General features: G+C 38.1%; 1 protein-coding gene across 1 annotated transcript; it reads right to left on the bottom strand.

The window, feature by feature from the left end:
- Positions 1-711: 711 nt before the first annotated feature.
- On the bottom strand, positions 712-7854 carry CLEC12B (C-type lectin domain family 12 member B). Its single transcript, XM_037068227.1, has 6 exons — positions 7630-7854; positions 5686-5784; positions 3427-3645; positions 2776-2930; positions 2506-2621; positions 712-1086 (listed from the first exon to the last, which is right to left on the bottom strand). The coding sequence occupies exons 1-6, from the start codon at positions 7709-7711 to the stop codon at positions 936-938; spliced, it is 822 nt and encodes a 273-aa protein (XP_036924122.1). The 5' UTR covers positions 7712-7854; the 3' UTR covers positions 712-935.
- Between the last annotated feature and the right edge of the window lie 6351 nt (positions 7855-14205).

Raw genomic sequence — 14205 nt, 5'->3', positions numbered from 1 at the left:
TATTTTTATTGATATCCTCAAATCAGTAATTTTGTCCCAGAAAAACACCTGACCTCTAAATTTACAATGTTTATCATCTAGTGTGCAAAGACACTAGCAAACAATGTCAAAGGAAAATGCAGAAAAGTTAAAAATAATTATTCTAATATCTTAATCTCTTTAATTTATTAAGACTTTTCTGAATGAAATAAATGTCAATTATAAGAGAATAAACTTCAAAGAATAATACCCAGATTATCACATGAATAACCTCAACATTATTAATTTAAATAAAAAAGAATGTAATGTTAAATGATGTGCCACTTCACCTAGATTACAAATTATTTAAATTTACAGATTAATTGAAATGTATTTTCACAGGGAGATGAAGAGGACAAGTTATTTTGTACGTGCAGGCTGGTGCCTACCTGGTATACAGGGGTACAGGCAAATCATCGACTGAGATATTCCCCTTCATTTGGTATCGTGCTGCCGCCCAGCAACTAGGACTCCTAACGGGACCCCCACAACCTCTATATGGTCCAGCAGCTCTCACAGCAAGTTCTCCTGGCCCTCATTCCAGGGCTATGGTCTGTGTCCGTTCTGACTGATGAAATATTTATATAACACCCCAGAGCACTTGTGTGTATGTAACAACAAAGCAAGAAAAGAGTGTTTTATTTGAGAAAGGAAAAGTCAATAAAATGATTCTGAGACAGAATGACAGGGACCTAGAACAGCTGTCCCCTTAAGTCTCCAGCAATGCCCAGAACATCAGATCAGAAAGCACCGGACAATGAGGTGGAGAATGTTCTGTGAAGCAAGTTTATTTGCCTGATAGTTTTAATACACAGTCACTTCTTAACCTGTTTTGGCTCTGGTGGGATGGCTGTCTCCCTCCTCACATGAACTTAATCACAACTGTCTTACTTTTTGCTGAACTTGGACAAAGCTTATTAATCCAGATCTTCAATCTTCACTGATGCTGCTGTCTTCTCACAAATCCAAGAAATTTCAGCACTGCAGCGGGAAGTATAAATATTTCCATTTTGAAAATAGGCACATCCTTTGGATCCATTGATTTGGGCGTATTCTTTAGTACTAAATCTGAAAATTAATCAATTCAAAATTAATTATAAATTAAAAATTAATCTGTATATCACATATTAAAATTTGATCACAACTCAGTGTTCCCAGTTACCACATATCATGTATCTGGATGTTGGGAGACTTCTGCTTCATGACACAAAACAATCTCTGAAGCTGGCATATATGTAAGTTCTTTTTTTAAGTTAATGGTGATCCCAGGTAGAATTTATTTTTTCATTTTTTATTTTTAGTGTTTCTTTTTTTGATGGCTCAATTACGAGTGTCCCCATTTTCTCCCATTACTCTCCCCTGCCCTCCCCATCCCCCCTCTCACATTCAATCCTTTCCCCTTGTTGTCCTTGACCATGGGTCCTTTATACGTGTTCCTTGACTTGACCCTTCCCCTTCTTTCCCCCTTTATTCTTCTTCCCCCTCCCCTCTGCTCACTGTCAGTTTGTTCTTTATATTTGTCCCACAAAAAATTTGATTTTGTAGTCAGTCATTAAAAGAATTTTGCAAAACTATGTGCCCCTTGACATATTTTTATGTTGACACCTACTTTTTCATATCTTTAAATAGTTGTCAGAAATGCAATTTTAAAAATATTATATATTCTATAAGTACTTTAAATGTTTTCATCAAAACCAGGAAGAGCTTTATGTTAATGTGTGAAAAACAGTTGTCAAATAACTGAATTGCCAAGTCCCCATCATTAAAAAAGTTAATTGTTGAACTAACCAACCAATGTAGATTTTCTTTTTGTTAGCAACTGTTCTATTTTGAGTGTATGTTCTTATAATAAACTCTCCTGGATGGTAAGCACTGGGGAGCCAGAGAAGCTGGGAAGCTGAGCTCATGATCACGCACTTCATTCTGATTTTGCTACTTTTGACCCGAGTGGCCACAGTCAAGTTATTTAAGCTCTCTGTGACAATTTTCATCTATAAAAGTGGAATATAATATGCTTTCATCATAGGGATAATATTTATAAAGCAGTGTGAACATAGTGTTATTTGTGTTTGTTAAATAAAAAATGTAAATTCATAGATGAAGTTCAATGCCTTGCTATGAGTTCGTCACACACATGAAAGTCGGTATTCCTTCTTTCAGTACTGCTTCTGAAACTGTATTTTCTTTGTAGGCTGTACTGTTTTTGTGTCTAGATTTATAACTCTTACAATGAACCTTTTTACTGAGGTGATATTAATTAATAACAAGTTTCACATGTACATTATAATTTGATATCTGTATACACTATAGCATTCTCATTACCAAAATTTAAAAAAATGGACAAAGCGTCTGAATAGACATTTCTCCAAGGATGACATTCACAGAGGGACAACAGGCAGAGGAAAAGATGTTCCACGTCACCATCAATACAAATCAGATCACGTATCTATTCAGTATTCCATTTCTTTTTCCCAAACAGAGACTTACAAGGATGGAGAGGGGTCAGAGCCATCCTCCCAAAGCCAACTTCTGCCAGATGGATCCCATGATAATCCCAACCAGAAGAAAGGAAGCTTAGGTAAGGGCTGTAGCTTCAGAAAATCCTGAGGGAGAGAAGAAAAAAAATACTATGTGAGAGCCACGTTTTCATTTGCCGAAGGGAGATGGCACGGAATTCCTATTGTGTGAATCGGAAATTCCACGTATTTATTTTCCACTATACGGGTAATTTCTGTAATCAGGAAATGCTATTCAGACCTTTTCTTCCGAGCTGTCTATCTTCACCAAGGTGGAGTTCTGGTCCATGCAGTGCTTTCTACTGCTAGTCCAGGTTTTCTCCTCATTTGTTGCAAAATAATAACAACTATCTTGGTGCCACTGCCACATCTTGGGACAAGGATTACATTTGTGGTCTGAAAAAGAAATTATACACAAAAGTACAAACGAAACAACCTTGGAGTGGTTGGGGAAGGTTCGGGGAACTGAATTATTTAATTTGATAATAGGGTGTGAGACCCAGGACCCTGAAAACATGCTGCTTCAAGAGCCTCTGAAAATGAAGTTGCCCCGATTATGTGACTGAAATTCTCTTTTCAGGGCTCAGTTTTCTGGCCTTAGAATCATCAGTTATATCTTTAACTTGTTATAACAACAGGGTCCCCTAAAAAAATAGTTTATAAAGTGAGGGGCTGAACTATCCAGATTGATATTATTCCACAATGCTTCCCCAAACTTGCCTCTGTGTTTTCAAAAATATAAAATATAAATTTGTATCTTCCCTTGCCTTCTGTAAAATTAACATGACATCATTGGGGGCCATTGGATAACGTGACTCCCTCAGGCTCCCATAGGTGGTGCCCACAGTTAACCTAAACCAGGACGACAGACTTATCAGTGGGTCCTGATTACCTGAAGTGCGAATGACCAGCTCTTGACAGAGTTTGATGGCCATTTGTCCCTGCTTCTCCAATAGACTGGAGATCTGTGATTTGAGGAATTCCTCCTCCATGGAAAAGTTTCTGTAGTTGCTCAGCTGCTGGGATAAATTATCCTGCCGTTGAGGGATAGTTTTCTGAAGTTGACTCAATTTCTCTGAATCTGAGTTAATTTCATTAGAGGTCTGCAAAACTCCAAGACACAACAGGAGACAAGTTCATACATCCTTCCATTTTCATGATAGCCCTAGATAATTCTGTTAACACAGAAATATTCCTTGACATTATTTAAGATTTATTAGTAGCTCTTAATAATGGAGGTATCATGGAAGAAATGCACCAGATGCATTTCTATTTAAAATTGTTTAGAGTTCATTCTTATAATTTCATGTTTATTTTAATTACTATCATTCTTGCATTAAAATAATGAATTAAAACTTCCATATTTCTGATGTTTCACCTAAGGATGTGCCAGTCATTTTGCCATTCATTTGGAGTTAGTTTGTGTAATTGTTTTAATAGGAGCAGGATCCTTTGGGGGCAATGTGTATCTCAAAGTACAGTATGCAGACCACTTATATCGGAATCCCCTAGGATATTTGTTTTAAAAAAAACTAGCAGATTTTAATGGCAGACCTAATCAATTCTGGTCTTAGGTCCATAAAAGCTGCCTTGTAATAAGCACTTTAGATGACTGACCAATAAAATAAATGTATTGCCATCCCACTCAAAGCATAGCACTTTAGGGGGAAAAAGCATTCATTCTTCTGTGCACAACCAATGAAAACACATGGCATCTTCATTTTTTAAAACATATATCACTGCAGATCACCTGTTCATCTCTACGATCGGCTACTGAATATTTATTAGGGCTGTCAAAACATATTTATTTTTAAAAGAGAAAGTGCCATCATTAGCTTTGATTTATATGTCCAAACAGGTGTGTCTAAATTCTGATCATCCATGAAACTTCACATACATAAAAAGAAGTGAAAGTAGCAGAGGAGCTGTTGGTACCATTCACTGAAGAAGGACTGCAAACTTGACTGTGAATGCCCTGGAATGGAACGCTGCGCTACATCACTGTCCTGTACATCACATACTTAAAAACATCCCACGGACTGTGTATCCTCAGGGTGTTTTGTAATTGTTTGTTCAGGACTCCCTGTTCTGTCCAGCTCTGACTGCCCACTGATGGGTCAGAATAAAGAAAATATTCTTTTTTCACTATTGTGCTTAGACGTGGAGCTCCATTGATGGAGGTGGTAAAGATTTCTACCCACTGGATAAGGTATACCAGGCAATTCTTCCTTCTTGTTTGTACCTCCTTTCCATTTATAGCAGGCAGGCTATTGCTACAGTTTAGAAGTAGTCTGTACTCTAGGAAGGTCTTGGGCGAGCAGATTAAGCCAGGTAAATAATTAAGAGGTAAATTTACCTCTTAGAGGTAAATAAAAATGCCATACTCTTTCTTTTTTTTTTGGAAGTTTCTATTTGTTTATTTTTAGAGAGGGGAAGGCACACAGAGAGGCAGAGAGGTATCAATGTGTGGTTGCTTTTTGTGCGCCCCCTACTGGGCACCTGGCACGCAACACAGGCATCTGCCCTGACTGGGAACCAAACCAGCAACCCTTTGATTCACAGGCTGGTGCTCAATCCATTGAGCCACACCAGCCAGGGCATGCTCTTTCATGAATCAACTCTCCCTGGCTTTCTTTTTCTCACTATTAGAATAATAAGTGGACGTGTTTCTGTGCAAAAAAGAGATCCCTTATTCCAACCAATAATTGAAAAATAATGCCCTGGCTGGCGTAGCTCAGTGGATTGAGCCTGGGCCTGCAAACAACACAATCGCAGTTCGATTCCCAGTCAGGGCACATGCCTGGGTTGCAGGCCAGTTCCCAGGAGGGGACTCAGGAGAGGCAACCATACATTGATACTTCTCTCCATCCTTTCCCCTCTAAAGATAAATAAATAAAATCTTAAAAAAAATAAAAGTTGTCTTCATAGCCTAGTCTAGGTTAGCAAGAGAATGATTTGGGATACAATCCTCATAATAATATTTTCCTTGTTGGTTTGCCTTGGAGACATGGAGAATGAGAGAAATAGGAAGTAGCAGAAAGTATTAGAGCATTTGGAATGTGGCACCTATCACAAAATCCAACCTGGAATTACATAATGTACAAATATGTTTCCTAAGCAGCTTTCTTGGGTTTGATACAAATATACTTACACATAATCCCCAAGGTCACCAGCCCCAACAGCAACAACAGACAAAGAGTTAGCAGACTCAGGGCTGTCCCCCGCCATGTGGGGGATGGAGCTGGATACCCTGAAGAATGCCAACAGAGGAATGAGCAAACAGAAATGCCTGTAGTTTACACATGGTTATTCATTTTTCATACTTAGGAAGCTTTCTAAGGTTTAATGCCCCTATATAGAAAATACCTAAAACAATGTGCTTGTGAGGGCCCCGCCATTAGCTCTCCTCCATTTCTTTCTCTCCCTTCCTTCCTTCCTTCCTTCCTTCCTTCCTTCCTTCCTTCCTTCCTTCCTCTTTTCTTTCACCCTTCTCCTTTCCTTTAGAGTAAATGTCTTCTAAGTTTTAGGTTTTGTTTTACATGATCACACACCTTTCTTCTCCAAGTTTCCTGAATTCACGAACAAGCCATAATGGAAAGTGATTCCCCTGATGACCCCAACAATAGAAGAGATCCCAAGTTTTTGAAATCACAGACCTCCACCATTTCTACCTGTTACCCATTTTATTTATCACCTAGTAGGTTATGAATCAATAGTGAATGAAAGAAGGAATCAATGTGCAATCTAACCTACAAACTAGAGGAAAAAACCCCAGAAAGCCAGTGGTAACTATACAATATTTGATATTCTATATACAGGTTAGGGAAATATTAAGTTTATAATTGTTTGTATGAAAAATAACACAATAATTAGTAAATAATAATACAAGTATAAACCCCGTGCTTCATGTACTCACAACTGTAAACCTATTTTGCCTGACCCTGTATGTATCACAAATGGTTCTCTCACTTGCCTCAATTTCCTCTTCTTTATTCAGGATCTAATGGCATCTAACTGATATTTCAGAATGATGGGTATAATCTCCAGGTGCACTACTATATACATCACATTCACTACTCCCTCTTTCTTAAAGATTAAAGTTAAATTTTTCTAAAATATAATGTGTAGTCATCTTGGTTAGACACATGCAAAGTCTATCCCCACTCTTTTTTATATCTTCCCCCTCTCAAACCACACACACACACTTAAACTAAAAATAAGTCTAAAGGGTTCTGGAGGACATTGTTCGTTTATTTTAGAGGATTAAGGACAACAGCTTGAATAGTCAATGGATTCTTGAGGATGAGGGATGTAGTCTGACGCATTAAATTGGATTCCTGACCACAAAGACCACTGTTTCTTTCAATTAGGTATAAGGCAATGAGAGAAAGGCCAGAACTATGCCTGGACTCCACCACATAACAGTTGCATAAACTTGGTTAAATCATTCAATTTTTTTCAGTCATAGTTTTCTTATTAATACATTGAAAAAAGTACTAATAGTATTTCACTTACTTTGCAACTATAGCTTAATAAAGAAATAATACACTGCATATAAAATGCCAAAAATGATATTATTGTTGATTAAACACTACTGATTATACTGGGAATTTCAATTCCCTAATTTTCTAAAATACTATAAAACAGAAGCTATCTGTTTTTTTTTATTTCTGAGCCACTCATCCTCCAGTTTTCCTCTTCAGTAATTTATACCCTTGAAAAGAAAAACTCCTCTACCTTCCCCATTTTGCAGGCCTCCAATCTGCTTTCCAAAGAGAACTCTTCCGGCACCTTTCATGAGGTACAGGTATCAAGGACTACATTTATGGAAAGCAATCCCCTCACCCCCAAACTCAACTTTCTACATGTCTAATAAACATTTTTCACTAACACAGGACTTCGTGAAACATAGTCATATCACACATTTTTCCTCAAGGGAACGCTCATTCTACTAGCATTGTCCACAACTTAGTCTGCATTTCAAGGATTCCACAGCACCGGTCTCTTTAGCATTGGTATCAAAACCAGAACCTCACAGCATTAAAAAAATCTATCCCTCCCCTGAGGTCAAGTCTTGCTTTCTCTGAATTCTTACCTCGTTTTCTTAGGTCATTTCTATTCCCTGCTCCCAAGGAATCCTGAAATGTGAGGGTCGCATAGGTCACTTCTTCAGACATTGCACAAGAAAGCACTGCTACCAATTGTTGATTAATGTTTCAATATCTTCAGGCCTGGAACAAGGTGTTCTTCCCAGGCTGGGAGCTTTTACAAAGACGCTCCACTGACCCAAGACACATCCCACTACAACCTTCATAAGGACAAGGACAATCAGTTTTTCTGCAGAGAAAGCCAAATATTCTCCTCAGAACTAGTGTGTTACAGATTTCAAACTGTCTGCTCTTTCTCATTGTTTGTTGCTATGAAACAAAGAGTGGGTACTTGGAGTCAGTGCAGGAATGGTGATTTCCTTCAGGAAATCCCGCGATTGTCAATGTTTCCATAGAGGGTCAGGTTGCCCTCTTTACATGTGTTAAAGGTCAGCTATTCTGCATGGACACATTGGATGCGGTTTATAGTCACCTATACAAGGTACAAAGCAGACACATATCCTAAGACAGGAAGGGGTGTGTAGTCACATGTACTGAGAGCTGTATAGTTAAAAACTACCCACATCTGGCTGGTATTTTAAGATATCCAACTGTGTGTGGTGAGGGGTTGCAGAGGGAAAGAAAGAGAGAAAAGGGGGAGAAAGGTGTGTGCAGTAGCAATCGGGCGTGGAGAAGACACTGAGAGCTATTAAAACTGTCTGTGAGAGGAATTCCCTTCTGGCATGGCTAAGCTCCTACTAGAATAATCTTCCTGCAAGTAAGAACTAGCATTCAGAATGAGATTTAAAATAATAACGATCTGAACTTCCAAGAGAGGGGAAAACAGCAGGCAGATTCTGGAGAGAACGAGAGTGGCACAGTGGGGCTTTTGTTTTTGTCTTTAATTAGTTTGGTTGGTGTTGGCCCTGAGGGCAACCCACAGGCACTGTTGCAAGGTAGCCGAAACTCCATAGAGAACAGGTCGTCTTTCAGGTCTGAAAATCAGAAGGTGGAATTTGAGACAACCGCACACACAACAGTGCTGGATATTCATTTAGGACACTGGACACAAGACAATCTCTAGTGGGTCTTTGTGCCCTGACGCCTCTTTAAGCTGCAACTTATTCACATTTTATTTTTTAAAAATTCATAAAAAAGAAACAACTTCTACTATTCTATCTTAGGCCTAAAATGGCCCTGAAAAGATGTTTCCAATAAAACTGAAGTGAACTCACTGCACAAAGATTTCCACTGCGATATTCCAAGTTTCAACAACATCACATGAGCAATAACCAGTTGACAGCTTGTACAGAAAGCGTTCTGGTTACTGTTTGGAAGAACATAAGAAAATAGCACATGCACGTGGTTGCTCATTTAGTCACAATAGACATCAGAGTCAGAGCTCTTAAAAGGCTGTGTAATCTCACCATAACTTTCCATAAAGTTTACTCATTTATATAAGAAAGTCAATTGTTGTTAAGAATGTATGGTATGCAGGATAGTAGCCCCCTCCCCCCAAGATGTCCTAATTCTCAGAATCTCTGAATATGGTAGTTTATATGGCAAAAGGCACACTGCAGATGTGATTAAGATTACAGACCTGCCTTATCTGAGTGGACCAATTTAATCAGGTGGAGTACCTTTCAGGTGGAGTATCTCCAGTTCATTTCATCAGATACACTGTCAAACAGCATACCTTGTTGCAGACATATACCAAATTCTAGGACACTTTTTAAAAATTTCTTTACCATTTTTAACTGTCTTAAATCTCTTTATTCATTTCTATGTCTGTCATGATTATCAGCAATTTTAACATCTTGTATAGTGGTAATTCAAATGCCTTGGGCTGACAGTTCCTGGAATTAGCCGCAATAACCTTAATCACATGCATAGATCAGCCACCTACTATGGTGATCATATTTTAAAGCATGCTCTGCAGTGTTGTAGTTTCTAGTCACATGTAACTATTTAAGCTTAAATTAATTAAAATTAAAAATGCGTTTCTTCAACCATGCTAATCATACTTCAAGTGCTCTATATCCCAGGAGGCTACTGGCCATGGACTTGCATGGCACACATATACAACATCTCCATCATCACGGAAAATTCTACTGTACACTGCTATGCTAGAGTCTAGATGACTTCATTACCTATATAAGTACCTCCTCTCTTACTTCAGTTTCAGATACTCTACTCTCTAACCTCAGCTCTGATGGTTCCAGCCCACTCCTTATAGTGATTCTATGATCAAAGTACTCTGATGCCCATTAAGATATCAAATGTAATGACATCACCAGTTTATTCCTGTAAATCCTTCATGCCTCACTTCCTATTTTACCTGGTTTAACCCATTTACAAGAGTCAATTACAAGAGTCCTTTTCTTACAGCCACAGCTTTATTGCTTCTCTCTTTGTCCATCATACACATCTGGAAAACGCAGCCTGATCAAATCCAACTCTACCTACTTTACACTTGCATACGAGTAGCTGAATGTGATTGTATTAACTGGTCTTTGTTATATTTTCAATTAACTTGCCAGTACTCTTACTAATCAGCCTATCTTGGTAATCTCCTGGAAGATTACTTCCGGCTTCTCTTTACTCTTTAGCTCTTAATTTTTTTCTTTCTCTGAACTCAGTGAGTGTATCTGGATTTCTATTATCTTGAAGACATAAAAACAATTGGAAGAGCACTTTCTGTTTCACTTACTAAACATACAAAACATTTACATCTGTATGTATGGCAATGTCATTTTCAACTATTTTAAATTGTTAAATTGTATAAACTTTAATCGATGGTCAGTGCCATCTACACGTTGAAATCTATTCCATCTATCTACTCAGAATTTAATTTGTAATTTTTTATTTCAATCTGTGTCAGGAATCATTAATGTTTTTCTGTTGGTTCACTCAACTTACAAATATGTGATATAATATCTTCTACTTTACGTATTCATTTATTTTACTAAAAAATGAAACTTTATTGAGGCTTTAAAGTGTCCTTGTGAGGCAGGAGGGAACCTTTATCTTGAAGATGTTCCAAGACCTGTTAGCCCAGGCTGGGAGTGCAAGCTGTGCCCTAGTGCAGCCCATGGGTTCCCACCCTCTTCCATGAAAAAAACAACAACAACAACAAAAAATAAGGTCTCGCTTATCCCCTCGCATACACATAAGCACTATCACCTCATTTCTCTAATTCTCTTAACAACAAAATGGTTCAAAAAGCTGTTGGTGCCTGCTGTTTCTTCCCAGTGTTTCTGAACCCACTCTACTTAGGGTTTTTCTCTCACTATTTCCATGAGAACACTTCTGTCCAAGTCACCATTAACTTCCATAGTAACACATCCAAAGGCTATTTCTCAGGATCCATTTTAGCTTACAAGCAGCATTATCACTGATTATCTCCTTTTCTTAAAATTACTTTCCAAAAAAATTTACTGTGTTTTTCCAGGATACCATTTCTCTCTCTCTCTCTCTCTCTCACTTTACCACCTAATTCTTCATAAAATTTGCTGATTCCTCTTTATCTGATTTCAAAATGTTCCTGTGCCCCAGAGTTCAGTTTGTGGACTCTCTCTTCTGTTTACACTCATCTCTGGGGGCGGGGATTTAATATTGGATTAAATTGGATTTAATATTTATTTCAATGTGTTACAGAATTTTCAAATTTACATAAAAAAGCGAACAACTCTTTCCCAGTGTATTTCATTCTATGCTTCCTCATCTCAGTGAGTAAAAACTTCATACTTAAAGCTTCTCAGCCAAAAATGCAGAATTACGTTTACTGTTGCTTTCATGTGTTTAAAAAAAATCAGAAAATACTGCTCATTGCAAAACAAACAAACAAAAAATCTAGAAAGCAGAAGTATTTAATATGGAAATATTTTTGAGTTGGGATACTTAAAAGAAATACTAAATTCACACAATAGGAAGTTATATTCTTATTCTGTTCTTCAATAACCATTCCATTTCCACAGATTTTGCCTATGTCAGAGAACACTTTTAAGAAAGAATCTATTAGTATGCCAAGAATTGCCACAATGAGAATTAATTCAAAATTATTTACAAGAATAAATGAAGAAAAGTGAAAATTAAAAATTGGAGGCATCAAAGACCTAAAGAAAATAAAGATAAAAGCAGAAACAAAAGAGCAGCCACAAGGAGGAGCCAGAGGATGAGTACTGGGTGGAATTTATTCTGAAAAGGCTATTCCTCCAATCAGGGTTAATAAAATATAGTGATTACAAAAAAGGGCTAGGAAGACAGACTAATTGATTCAAATCCTGGATCAACATTTGTTTGTCTTATGACCTCTGACAAGTCACTTAACTTTTGTGCTGTTTTTTTAATCAGTAAAACTGTCATGAACATAATGGCCACTGTAAAGGTGACTAATATAAGCGTATGGAAGCAATAATAAATGGTAGATACCCCTATTATTGTATCAGAGGTAAGCTTAAACTGCTCTGGGTGACCTTAAAAATGGAATAAACCTGCACAATTGCCCAAGCATTTCTAGTAAAAATTAAACGCAATTCAAATGAGCACAACCACGATCTGCCCGAAGCCTGACCACTAGAGCTTCATTATATGAATTTTTTCATAGCATTTATCATGCTCTGAAAGTTATCTTGCTCTTTTCTTTCTTTGCTTACTTGCTATCTGTGTTCACAACCCTCCACTAGAACATAAGCTCAGTCAGAGCACAACTCTGTGTGCTTTATTTATCACTTGATCTCAAGAAAATAGAGCAGTGCTTAGGACATACACAGTAACTAATAGACGTATATGTTCAAATAATTGATTTATTAATTGTACCTGTCATCATGTACGTTTTATCATGAATTTAACATGACACCTTATACTCAAGTATGTTGTGGCATGAACTCTCAGTTTAAGTATGTTTGATCGATTCATGTGCCATTGGTCACCTTATACTTATTCGGACTTCATCGTTTTGTTCAGATGTCTGACCTGCCTGATAAGCATTCCTTTTTCCGCTCTCCTACGTAAGTTTTGCCTTTTCTTCAAGTTTTATATATTCCGTTTGATTGCTGTATAACTTGTTTACTTCCAGATGTTGTGTGTGCGTGTGTGGAAAACCTAGTGGTATGGATGTGCTCTCACACACGTTTTCCCTTCACTCACTCCAGCCTCTGTTCCAAAATGCCCTGGGACACAGCCGTTGTCTGGCACTTATTGATTGTTCGCTTCATTAACGGGCAACAAAGCTAATTCGGGGTGTCAAGCCACATGTTGAAGCCTTCTGAAAATAAAAAAGAAAACATTAATTATGCCTTTTTTATAACAGGAAATCCTAGCTTTTCCCAAGAAATAAACGGTATTTAATGTGTGCAAGAAGTTAGTCAGTCAAAGGTGAACCAACAATTTTAATGCGGAAGACTGAGAGAGGGAACAGGTAGATGCACCGAAGGATTATCTTACAGGTGGTATACATTAAGACGCCTATAAAAGTATCACCAACTGCAAAATCCTCAGCTTCCCCATGTTTTTTCAGTTTCAGTTTCAGTTTCTTTCTGTCTGTTTTACATATCAACTAACCACCATTATGTATTTATTAGTCTTTTTTGTTTAAGATCTACTTTTTTATTTTAGTTTTTTTTATTGTTTTTGAAGTATAGTTGTCTCCACTCCCCCCTGCCCTGCACCCATCACTGCCTTGATCCTACCCTCTTTGGTTTTGCCCATGTGTCCTTCATACATGTTCCTTGACAACCCTTCCTCTATTTTCCCCCATTATCCCTCTCCCTCCTCCCCTCTTGTTGCCACCACTCTGTTCTTTATTTCAATGTCTCTGGTTATATTTTGCTTACTTGTTTGTTTTGTTGATTAGGTTCTGCTTATAGGTGAGATCATATGGTATTTGTCTCTCACTGTCTGGCTTATTTCACTTAGCATAATGCTCTCCAGATCCATCCACGCTGTTGTGAAGACATCAGCAAAATGAAAAGGGAGCCAACCATATGGGAATATAAATTTGCAAATGGTACCGCAGACAAGGGTTTGATCTCCAAAATATATAAATAACTCACATGACTCCACTGTGGGCAAAGGATCTGAACAGACACTTCTCCAAGGAGGACATACAGAGGGCCCAGAGACATATGAAAGGATGCTCAGCATTGTTACCAAACAAGGGTCCGAGGGGGGGGCAATACTTGGCCCACAGAGGGATGCCAAAAACTGCTGCAGAAAACAGGGGCCCCTCCCAAGGACGATACACTAATATCTATAGGGCTCTTCTGTCCGCCGCCAATTGGAAACACATCTCTCAATGCCAGAGATTTGTGAAAAGGAAACAAAATGTTTCTTTAATGCTATTCAGGCCTAATGCCTTCCTTAAAATATTAAAGTCTTTAAGGGTATACACCTACACAGACACACACACAGCGCTCCCTTCTCCCACTGTCCCAACTCCGGGTACCGTAAATCAGGAAAAGAGCACACGTCCGTTTTTCAGGTCGCTGGCACGTGAGCTGTGTCGCCTGCCTGTCCAGGCAGGATCTCCAATTAATCCAAAGTCATGTGGCACCTTTCACTGGCAAGAGTTCTTTGTACCAAGT

This window comes from Sturnira hondurensis, unplaced genomic scaffold (assembly GCF_014824575.4).
Source record: "Sturnira hondurensis isolate 20B ecotype Veracruz unplaced genomic scaffold, ASM1482457v3 Scaffold0017436, whole genome shotgun sequence".
NCBI lineage: Eukaryota > Metazoa > Chordata > Mammalia > Chiroptera > Phyllostomidae > Sturnira > Sturnira hondurensis.
The sequence above is the reverse complement of the archived record's forward strand: the minus strand, read 5'-3'. Positions and strand labels throughout refer to the sequence as shown.

What these genes read in the sequence shown, in the direction of transcription:
- CLEC12B (XM_037068227.1), bottom strand. Translation starts at nt 7,711, where the DNA reads ATGTCTGAAGAAGTGACCTATGCGACCCTCACATTTCAGGATTCCTTG. An exon ending in GGTGACCTTGGGGATTATGT is followed by an intron (nt 3,646 to 5,685) that starts GTAAGTATATTT and finishes TGTGTCTTGGAG; the next exon opens with TTTTGCAGACCTCTAATGAA. An exon ending in TAGACAGCTCGGAAGAAAAG is followed by an intron (nt 2,622 to 2,775) that starts GTCTGAATAGCA and finishes TCTCTCCCTCAG; the next exon opens with GATTTTCTGAAGCTACAGCC.